Source organism: Chanodichthys erythropterus, chromosome 1, assembly GCF_024489055.1.
Source record: "Chanodichthys erythropterus isolate Z2021 chromosome 1, ASM2448905v1, whole genome shotgun sequence".
NCBI classification, from domain to species: Eukaryota; Metazoa; Chordata; class Actinopteri; order Cypriniformes; family Xenocyprididae; genus Chanodichthys; species Chanodichthys erythropterus.
Genome location: NC_090221.1, coordinates 35327376 through 35339197, shown reverse-complemented (window position 1 = coordinate 35339197; position 11822 = coordinate 35327376). Strand labels below are relative to the sequence as shown.

At 36.7% G+C, this 11822-nt stretch overlaps 1 protein-coding gene across 1 annotated transcript in view; it reads left to right on the top strand.

Annotated features, from left to right (window-relative positions):
- The first annotated feature begins 1908 nt into the window (after nucleotides 1-1908).
- Nucleotides 1909-11822, top strand: part of dock2-like (dedicator of cytokinesis protein 2) — a 107701-nt gene continuing 97787 nt past the window's right edge. The window contains exons 1-10 of the mRNA XM_067391226.1: nucleotides 1909-2083; nucleotides 4003-4086; nucleotides 4766-4806; nucleotides 4928-4983; nucleotides 5060-5156; nucleotides 6871-6924; nucleotides 7351-7502; nucleotides 9174-9309; nucleotides 11016-11173; nucleotides 11260-11341. Coding sequence (XP_067247327.1) covers nucleotides 2041-2083; nucleotides 4003-4086; nucleotides 4766-4806; nucleotides 4928-4983; nucleotides 5060-5156; nucleotides 6871-6924; nucleotides 7351-7502; nucleotides 9174-9309; nucleotides 11016-11173; nucleotides 11260-11341 — 903 coding nt within the window. The 5' untranslated portion in view covers nucleotides 1909-2040. The remainder of the gene's footprint in view (nucleotides 2084-4002; nucleotides 4087-4765; nucleotides 4807-4927; nucleotides 4984-5059; nucleotides 5157-6870; nucleotides 6925-7350; nucleotides 7503-9173; nucleotides 9310-11015; nucleotides 11174-11259; nucleotides 11342-11822) is intronic.

Below are 11822 nucleotides of genomic sequence, written 5' to 3'. Positions count from 1 at the left end.
CGTTTTTTCAGTGAAACATAATTACCAATCTTGCATATGTTTTATTTTATTTTTATAAAAATTAAAACAAAAATACAATAAAATAAAATAAAACAAAATAATTTACATTTATTTCTAATTATAATATTGTAAACAAATAAATTATAATTGTTTTTAAATATATAATCTTAATCTGTAGATTTGCTTTGTGGTGAAATAAGGCTTTATGTTCTCTGATCCAAATTAAAAGCCCTCACATTATCCACTTGAGGAAACCAGTGGAGCTGTTTGGACCTCTTTAAATCAAAATGAATGATGCATTATGGGGCGTATTAAGAGGTGCTTTGTGCTTCAACAAAAGGCTGTGTTTATTTCTGTGGGAAGCTGTCCTGTTTTTCAGCACAGATCACAGAAAGAAAGCATAAAGCCGAGCGTTTAATGGCCTCCAGCCAGTTAGAATTGCCACATGTATAAATGTTGGTATTCATTGATAAATCCTCATATATGGAATATAATGCAACTGAAATTTGACATATTCTGAACATAACTGGATGTTCTGAGCAGCTGCTTGGGTCTTCTGGTTGGTTGCTACTTCGTGGTTTCTTTCAGGTCCAAGTGAAAGGAGCCCCTCAAATATGTCTCTAAATATGACTCCTTCAGGGGGTTTTTTTACACAGAAGTTTGACCACTTAAAAGTATTTTACTTATTCATATTTGAAAAAAATAAAATACAAATAAAATAATAATGGCAAAGCTAATTAAAAAGGACACTTCTAATTTATTTTTTCTTTAGCTCTTTTATAGTGTAATTAATGTTTTGAATTAGCTTTTGTTTTTATATTTTTAGTTTCCATTTTAATTTTTTTCTTAATTTTTTTGTAATTTGATGTGCTTTTGTGATTTTTTTTTTTAAATATTGCTGTTTAGATTTTATTTTTATTTTTATTTCTGTTTAGTTTTTATTTCCAGTAAATAATTTCAGTTTATTTCCAAGGCAACATTTCTATAAAAAAAAGAAAAGAAGAATAAAAAGTACATAGACATACTTATTATTAAAAATAATAATACAAATGACACAAACAAACAATGAAATGTTAAAACTTTAACTAAAATTTAATTAAAAATATTATATAAGACACTTCTATCAGTTCTGTTTAGTTCTGTAATAGTTTAATTAGTATTTTGAAATTTTGATTTATTTTATTTTTGAACTTTTGTTCAAAATATATTTTTTTAGTAATTTAATTTTTTAAAATGCTGCTATTTAGATTTCAGTTTTAGTTTTTTATTTCCAGTTAATAATTTTAGTTCTTCAACTTCTTTCAGTTTATTTCCAAAGCAACATGGTTTCCAAAAACATGGTCTTTGAGTTTTGTTTTATTTCAGCTTTATTTCGGTTAACAGAAAAGTTTTAATATTTTTTAGTTTTAGCTAATAATAACCCTGCTTCTATTCAGGAAACTGCATGATTAAATCGGTGTATTATCTCTCAGTGAGTGTTTGCGGTGCCCTCTGTAGACTACCATAGGTATTGCGCTTGAATATTGACATTGTTTTGGTGGTTGATGAGTACAGATAAAGAGCAGCTTGTTTATGTGTTTGTATAGACCTGCTTGCATTAAGTCTCTCAGATGCATAAATCAAACATCTTAGTGGAATCTCTGCTTTGTCTCGTCCCATACCAGATGTCTCCCCCAGCATTAAAGATTCATAAACGATGATTTATGTGCTCCATCACACACCCTAATAGATCAGAGCAGAGTTTGAGACGCAACACATACATGATCTTCAGACATCGATCGATAAAAGCCACTGAAATGTGTGCTTCAGTCACACTGCTGAAGTTGTGCTGCATTACGTTTGTCAACCGATGGAAGGCCAAAAGAGGAAGAGGAAGAAGCAGACAGTCAGACAGAGAAGAGGAGGAGCACTTGCTAGTTATTTCTCACACCCTTACCCATAAAAAACAGCTGGTGTAGGACATAAGAAAGGAACTTAGATACGCCGAAAGAGAAAATACAGACAGAAAGAGACATAGGAGAGCGTTTTATAGGCCAACCAATGGCTCCTTGGACAAAAACTAGTTCTGAAAGATATGGCGTTGGTGAGTTTGGCTTTCTTTTGTGTGTGCATGTGATTCACCTGTGCAGGAATGATCGTTCAAATGTTTTCTGTGCATTTCCGTGTGGGTTTGTGTATATTCCCGCCGCCCCTCGCAGCGGCCATCTATAGTTGCTTTAGTTCAGTTCCTATTTCTCAGGAAGTGGGCAGAGACGGATCAGTCAAGTGGCCCAGCAGTCACTGGCCTAAACAGATTGCAGCGTTTTATCATTTAGCACTTGTTTTGCTTTGAAATCCTGCAAATATTCAGATTTATTCCGCTATGATGGTGCAGTTGTGGAATGCTTGATAGAAATGCACTGAACAAAAGTGCTTAGAAGCATCTGGTTTATTAAAGTCAAAATATCACTTAATGCAGCCCAATCAAACTGAAATAACGTCTTAAGGAACCTCTGCACAGTTTCACTTTTTACAGTCCAAAGGATTTGTTTCTTTAGCCTGTTGAATGATTGTGCTTTAAGGTTTCTCAACATTTAATAACACAAGAGCAACATTCGATTTTTAGAGGAGACCTGCGTGAAATGAGATCTCTTTGTTGTTTCTCCTAGACAGCAATGAGAAATCAGATGTTTGTCCTGAACAAGGAATCTCACACAAGCCTCTTCTAGTGCTTCATCTCACGATTGTCTCAAAATTAACTCATATTCGCTCAAGTGTGCAATCAAAAATCAGAGATCTCAGTTTGAACTCAAACGTTTCTCATAAAATGATGTGAGCTGTTCTCCGTATTTGGTTTATAGCTCTCTACTCTTAATGTAGGACGACTATTGACGCATTTGTTTAAACATGTTTAAAAAAATAATAAAAATGACCAAAAAAAAAACATTAATTCATATAAATATAACAGAAAATACAAAAATATTCAAAAATAACTTTAGATTAGGGTCCAATTCTCACTCTTAACTAACTATTAACTATGACATTTGCCTTAATAAACTTGCTTATTTATAGTTGTAAGGTTAGTTAGTTAAGTTTAGGTATTGGGTAGGATTATGGGATGCAGAATATAGTCATGCTGAATAAAGGCTCTTCAAGTCTTTGGTTATTGTGATCAAGTAACCATCTTTGGGAAGAAATATTTTAATTTAGAAATCCCTTTTAATCACCTGAAGCTCATTTGTGAAGCGTCCAGGAAGAGCAGCAGTAGCATAAGATGGTGACATTGATTAAAGCAGCTTTATTCATAAGCAGAGTTATTTTTGAATGTAGAACTCACACCATGCGAGTTATGTTTGTGCTAAACAGTGTTGAAATGAAGGCAATTGTGGCTTGACTTCTGATTGGCGACATTAGTGCCTCTGGTTCTGTTGTTATGCGGTGTAGTGAGCAGTTTTGTTGCTCAAAACTTATGAACTAATTTATTACAAAAAGCTGTCTGCTCATGTAAATGCATATGAATTGCATTTTTAATGTTATTTAAATTGTAAACATGCTGATGGCGGCGTGTATGGGTGTGTGTGTGTGTGTGTGTGTGTGTAGTGGTGCACAGGAAGCTGCTCTGAGAGGAAGTAGGCCAACGATCTCGTACTTGCAGAAATGAAGTCTGTGTGTGTGTGTAATATGATGTTCTCCATCTCTGTGGATGCACTTTATCTTTTCCATGTCATTGATGTTGGCTAAAGAATCAAAATTCAGCGTGTGTGTCGTCCTGCAGCGTTTGTGTTCAATACATGAATTGCTGGACTCTTTTCATGCCAGATGAGAAGAAAGCAAAGTAGTTGAGGGCAGTTTAGACGGAGGGAATTATCGTTTGATGTCTTATAGAAGCATTAAATGATCCCATTCTGCAGTTTTGCTGAGCATCACTTGAAAAATAAATCCAAACCGTGACTACGCTTTATGTATTTTCAAATGCATCTGATGAATTTCATGCAATTTCTATTTTCTCTCTTTTCCCTGAAGTTAAGTGGAATTTCACCGCCAAAGTGGAAAAGCAGTTGTCCTTGTCTATCGGGGACACGGTACACATTCAGGAGTCATGTGAAGGTGAGGGATTCTGGGATATTGCATTTCCTTTTATGCATTTATGCAACAGAATTTTCCCCAGTGATTAACATTGCCTGCAAATGTTTGATCAGTTCATGCATTCCCTGGGAATCAAACCCATGACTTTGGCATTACTTGCATCATGCATTGAGCTGGGGTTTAAAAGACACTTAATATTCAGTAATTTTATTGATTTGACTACACTGACACTATCATATGAGAACATAACTTGAGTTGAATTGAGCTGAATCTACATTGAACTGACTCGAGCTGAATAATAACACCGTTGTCTTCTGTAGAGCTGCTTTACAGCAGAATGTGAGTTTGTCTCGTATCTAATAAAGTTTGCCTCATTGATTCTCTTATGCTATTTTCCTGTGTATTACCATAAAGCTGTTTTGAAACATTCCATTTTTGAACATTCCATTTTATTGTTTTGCAAGCATTATAGGAATGTTACATTTGAATGTTCTCTAAACATTCTGAAACAAGTAGTAACATTTAAAAAATGTTAGACGAACAAACATTCTATTAACTATATGAGAACAACATAACTTTGTTCACAACTTTGAGAGAACCTTTCCAGAACGTTCTGAGAATGTTAAAGCACTATATAAATAAAGGTGACTTGACTACAGAAATGTTCTCATAGATCTAAACCAGTCTGTTATTTTTCCAGGATGGTATAAAGGTTACGTGATCAAGAACAAAGAGAGAAAAGTGAGTAAATGCATATTTATTTGATAGAGTTTGTTCAAGAGCAGAAAGTTCTCTTCCTGAATATCTGACCTGAACTTCCTCTACGACCTGTTGGCTAATTTATTTTCTTCCTTTGTTTAAGGGAGCATTTCCTGCAAGCTTTATAGAGCTAAAGGAAGTCATCGTCGAAAAGAGAGGGTGAGTATGTTCCTTCCATCAATCCATCCATTCATCCATATCCATATCCATCCATCCATCCTCTCTTCTTCTATAGAGATGAGGAGATCATAACCTCTGCTGAGATGCCCCTGGTGAAGGAGGTGACCACCACACTGAGAGAATGGGGCAGCATCTGGAAACAACTCTATTTGGTAAGACGTTTAAATGTGGGTATGTTAAAAATAAAGGTTCTGTATTGGCATCAATGATTCCATGAAGAACCTTTAAAGTCCCCCTAAAATCAAAATGTAAGTTTTTTAGCTTTTAGTATGAATATGGTTATGAATAAGCTGGTGTGTTCCAAAACAATGACAACATTTGCATTTAGGAGATATAAGCATTCGAAACTTACAGTCTCTCACTTCCGCTAAAATGGATCACGGATTTTCATGACATCATCACAGACTTCAGCTTCTCATCAAATCTTCTGTCCAATCAAATGCTGTCTAGAATCGGAAGTCCCGCCCCCTCCTACACTATCAACAGACGCTGAAGCTGTGGCTCGGTCATTTGTAAATTCACACATTTACTAGTCTCTATAGTGAATGGCACATAGTGCACTAAATAGAGGATAGGGAACGATTCAGACAGTGTAGACAGTGCTTTACATTGACACGAATGAAGTCTGTTTTCGCATTAGTCATGTGAACCACCACAGTGCGAGCACAGTCTGCTCTGGTCCAGAGACACAAGAGCACAGAGTGGATTGTACGCGTGAGTCGGCACAGAGTAGACCACAAAACGTTTGAATTCTCCAAACAATGCTATATTTTAAAGCAACATAGAGAAGAAACAGTTAGAGATTATGAGCTCGACGGCTCTGTTAAAGCTGTGATCTAGGTGAAATGCTGTTGACGATTTTGAAAAAAGGGGAGGAGCTTCTAGGTATATCACAGTGAATATTATTATATTATTATATATTAGGTCATCACAGTGAATAAAGCTACGCGTTCCAAGATTTTGCATTATAAAAAAAGGTTCTTTATATTTTTAAAAGATGTTCTTTACACTACACTCTTAAAAATGATTTTTTGTAGTGATGCCATAGATGAACCATTTTGGTTCCCCAAAAGAATCTTTCAGTGAACAGTTTTTAAAATAACCATTTTTGTTTATTTTTAAGAAACTTTTTCAACTATAAAGAACCTTTTGTATAATGGAATGTTTCCGTGAATGTTAAAGGTTCTTTATGGAACCATCAATGCCAATTAAGAACCTTTATTTTTTAAAGAGTGCAGGGGAAAAAATGTTTACTGATAGGTTCTTTGTGGAACCATAATGTCTCTTCTATGACATTGTTGCCAAAACCTCCTTTGTAACCTCAATTTTAAGAGTATGCTATTTTTGAAGTGTGCATACTGTGTTCAGTATGGGTTTTTGTTTTCTATTGCATGACCTGCTAGAAAGTGGTGACATCAAGCACAAAGTCACAATGAAATCAGAAGTGACAAAGTTTACAAAGCTTATTCCGATTCCTCAGAAAAAAAAAAAAAAAATCAAATTTGATAACTTTCTGCATACACTATAAATTATTATTATTATTATTAAAATTCTATGTGTATAAATACACAGTGCATTTATTTTACATATAGTGTAATTTATTGCAGTGCATTTATTTGCATATATTTATTTTCTTTTTTTGTGGTTATTCCCTGACAGCATCATAGTGTCGGCCCAGATCCAGCCCACATCTGATCCGTGTGTAATCCACATGTACTAGATGTTGGCTGGATCTGGGCCACATGATCTTGCTGTCTGGGTTTCATTCCTGTTTAGAATTCTTTAATGTTATATACCTGTCACCAAATAACATTGTATATCATTTCTCTTGTGTTAAATAATAAAAAAAATTTATTTCCTCTTTAGTTGACCTCAAAATTGGAAAACATAATACATCAAAATAAAAATACATCCCGTTATGTAAGTAAATGGGCTGTGAATGCCATTTAAGTTGACTTCATTGTCTTTTTTTTAAAAATCATTATTTGGTCAGACTGACAGCAGTTAAAAAAATTTTTATACAAAATTTAATTAGAAATTAAACTAAATAATTGAATGAAATAATTCAATTGAAAATCCAACCATGATAACTGGACACCACTCTCTGAATTATACATAATGCTTTAATGAAGTCATGTGACAAGAGCCGCTCTTCCACCGTCAGGCCGACCGGTCGTAAGAACGGTAAGGAGCGATTAAGCAACGAGAAAGGTTTGGCTCGACGGTTGAAAAGCGGCTAAGGTTGCATACTGCTGGATGCTTCAAATAAGTCAAACAACCAAAATAATAAGTCCAATATGTATGCACAACCTGGACGTCTGATCAGTGATTGTCTTTGTTTCCCAGCAGTCCAGTAAGAAGGAGCGTTTCACTCAGGTCCAGAGGCTGATGTGGGATCTAATGGAGTGGCGTTCCCAGCTCCTGTCCGGGACGCTGCCGAGTGACGAGTTTAAAGAACTCAAACAGAAAGTCACCTCAAAGATCGACTATGGAAATAAGTACATATTCCAAGTGTCTTTTTGTGTTCATGTCTGTTTATCAGTCAGGGTATATGTGTGCATTTTTGACCATGACAGTGCCATTGCATTGTTGGCTTTGGAGGATCAAGCACATACCATAGTATATGAAAGTAATCATACAATATTACTGCATCTAAAAATGGTACAAATACCGTGCCTCTATAACAGATCTGATAAAATGTAGAATAATAGGATCCAGTCAGCTGATTGAATTTCTCTTCAGAACTTCTGTGATATTGCTCTGGGCTGTTGTTAATGTATTGGTTAATTTGTATATTAGCATTAAGGAATTAATTAGCAAACCTCAAGGGGATAAAAATGTCTTTCTGACACCTGAACGGTAATGAATTACTGCAGGGAAAAACCTCCCTCACTGTGGCTGTTTTGTGTGTCATGGATTCACATGATTACAAGTTAATTCTTGCTTTCAGTTATGTCCTCATCATGGGATATTTAATATTGGTAGATGTCAATGTAAACTGTTGGGAGAAAATCAGATGTGTGTCCATTTATTGGATCTGTGCAATAGTTCTTAAAGTGACGGCAGCTCATAAACCTGCTGCTGCTTGTCAACTAAGCAAGATAAAAGTAGGGTTGCTGGCCGCATATCATATTAGCTATTAATCACATTCTATGACTCGATCAGTAGTCAATAAATTTGGCCGATTACATGAACCGATTGCAATTTAATGATGTAAATCCGTTAAAAAAGCCAAGACATGCATGCAAGTAGCATACAGATAAGGCTTTTGCACCACATTCTTGTTTGTAACTGCTAAAGCTATAGGACTTCCGGAATCCGATCGTGTCGTGATCCCTTTTTTTCTGGGTTTCTCAGCAGTCTTATAAAATAAGGACATCCAAACATGATCAAAATCTATCAAATGAGACCATGTACTTGATGATACCTTGTTTTCTTCTTCTTTTTTTGTAGAGTTGTAAGTCATTACTTTTAGGTATGCCACTTAGGGCCAGATTTACTAACAGTTTGCGCCAGTACAATCTCTCTTTTGCCGTTAAAAAACTACTGTCAGGATTTACTAAAGACACGCAGTGAGAAATTAGTGGTGAAAAGGCATAGACACAGATATTTATGCAACTGACCTTATTGCATTTGCATTTGTAAGAGTTTCCCTTCCAGATGCAAACATTTTGGGAGGAGAGTGTTTAAATTAATCATGCAAAGTGATTTACTAAGGTTTGCACTATTCAACTTACTGGTATTTGCACCATTATTTACTGCCCAAAAAAAGCATGTCTTAAATCAGACGCTAATTTGCACTGCTCCTGGTAGATTGCATTAGTCATTATGGAAATGAAGCCAGTGACAGTCAACAGAGAGATTACATATCACTTATATACAGCTTGAATGATCAGGATTGGAATTGGTGATCATGTTTTCAAGAAATCAATTGTCGTATCAGCTGCAAAAATCCTGTTTCTGTCTGTGATGTTCAAGAACAAGTCTTAATAAAATGAAGGAAACCTCTCCTGTGGTGCATCATGAGAACACAGCATTTCACAGAGATCCGGGCAAGAACACATCTGTCAGATTATTTCAAGGATCTGTGTGTGTGCTGAATAATCATGTAGATGACGTGTGAGCGAGTACAAACACTTGAGTCCAATCAATCGTTATTCTGCCTGCAGGATCTTGGAGCTGGATGTGGTGGTTCGGGATGCTGATGGGAATATTCTCAACCCCGAGCGAGCCAGTGTGATCAGCCTCTTCCGAGCACACGAGGACGCTACGGCCAAGATCACAGAGAGAATTAAAGAAGAACAGGTTCTCGTTTTCCTTTCATTTAGTGGTTTACAGACGAGCCTCAAAGAGCTTCTCACATGTTCAAGCATCATGGCGAGAGTTGGTAGATTTAATGAGACATTTTTAGATGTTCAGGACAGCTGAACTAATAAAGCAATGAGCTCCCATGGCTCTACCTTCCTTCGGTCAAGGTCTGCTGTGAATTCACGGTGAATGTAGAGGATCCTCCTGATACCCCACTGGAGTAACTTAATGACCTTAACTGAGTTGGATCGAACTAAACATCTTCCAGAACCTCGTAGCAACTGCATAATAATGACCTAGCAACCATTTAGCAATGCCTTTGCAACTGCCCAGACACCCTAGCAACCACATGATGCCCTAGAAACCACTTGGAAATGCCTTTGTAGCCACCTGACACTCTAGAAACTGTGTAAATAATGCCCTAGCTACCACTTAGCAGATCCTTTGCAACCACCCAGACACCCTAGCAACCAAATAATGCCTTAGCAACCGATTGGCAAAACCTTTGCAACCACCCTAACACACTAGACACTGTATAATAATGCCCTAGCAACCACCCAGACATCCTAGACACCCCTTTGCAATGTTTTGGCAACCACTCAGAACACCCTAACAACCACCCAGACTCCCTAACAACACCTTAACAACCACCAAGAACAGCCTAGCAATCACACAGAAACTCCATAATAATGTCCTAGCAACCACTTGACAACATTTTCACAACCACCAAGAACAGCCTAGCGATCACACAGACATAGTAACTCTATAGTAATGCCTTAGCAACCACTTGACAACACCTTCACAATGACCTAGATACACTGGAAACCACACAGACACCCTAGAAACTGCAAAATGATGCCATAGAAAGCATCCAGACATCCTAGACACCCCTTAGCAATGCTTTGGCAACACCCTAGCAATCACCCAGACTTCCTACCAACACATTCACAACCACAGAGAACAGTCTTGCGTGATCACCTGGACAGCCTAGTAACTCCATAATAATGTCCTAGCAACCACTTAGCAACACCTTCACAACCACGAGAACAGACTAGCGATCACACAGAAACTCCATAATAATGTCCTAGCAACCACTTGACAACATTTTCACAACCACCCAGAACAGCCTAGCGATCACACAGACATAGTAACTCCATAATAATGCCTTAGCAACCACTTGACAACACCTTCACAATGACCTAGATACACTGGAAACCACTCAGATACCCTAGTAACCCCATAATAAATCACAACCACCCAGAACAACCTTGCGATCACCAGGACACCCTAGTAACTCCATAATAATTGTCCTAGCAACCACTTAGCAACCCCTTCACAACCACCCAGAACAGCCTAGCTATTACCCAGATACCCTAGTAACTCTATAAAAATGTCCTAACAACTGCTTAGCAACACCTTCACGATTACCTAGACAATATAGCAACCACTCAGACACCCTAGTAACTCCAAAATAATGCCCTAGCAACCACTTGACAACACCTTCACAACCAGTCAGAGCAGCCTAGCGATTATCCGGGCACCCTAGCAACTCCATAATGTCGTAGCAACCACTTAGCAGCACCTTTACAGCCACCCAGAACAGCCTAGTGATCACCGAGACACCCTAGTAACTCCATAATAATGTCCTAACAACCACTTGACAACACCTTGACAACCACCCTGTTCTGTTGTTCTCGGTGCAGTCCAACGTTCAGATGGATCATTCCGGAGTGTCCGCACGGATCCAGTCATCTCCCACACACAGCCTCTATGTGTTTGTGCGTAACTTTGTGTGTCGAATCGGGGAGGATTCTGAGCTCTTCATGTCTCTGTATGACCCCAACAAACAGACAAACATCAGGTGCGTCTCACTGACACGCTCTTTAATAATTCTGACTCTAACTGGTGTTTGTCATTAACACACACACTCTCTCTCTCGCTCTGCAGTGAGAATTATCTGGTCAGATGGGGAGATAAAGGTCTGCCAAAGGACATTGAGATGCTCAACAGTCTGAAGGTTGTCTTTACAGTAAGTCGTATACAGAGGTCACTTTCTGCCACATCAGAAAAAAACTTTGGTAAATTATAATTGTTACATTAAAAAGTCAAAATTATGAAATAAAAATTTAAATTATGAGATATACAGTCCAAATTATGACATTATAATTGGGTTATTATGTTATCAATTAGATTTTGTTTTGTCATACATTTGACTTTTTGTCATAGTTGACTTTTTAATCACATCATTTTGACTTTTTCCTCATAATTATTACTTTTTATGTAATAATTTTGACTTTTTTCTCACAATTGACTCATGACTTTTTAATGTCATAAATTTAAATTTTCTATCATAAATTTGACTTTTTATGTCATAGTTGACTTTTCAATCTCATAGTTTTATCTTTTCCTTATGATTATGATTTATTAATCTCAATATCTAATTTTTTTCTCCAATTTATAGTTAATACATTATACTCACAAATTTGGCTTTTTATGCCATAATTATGAGT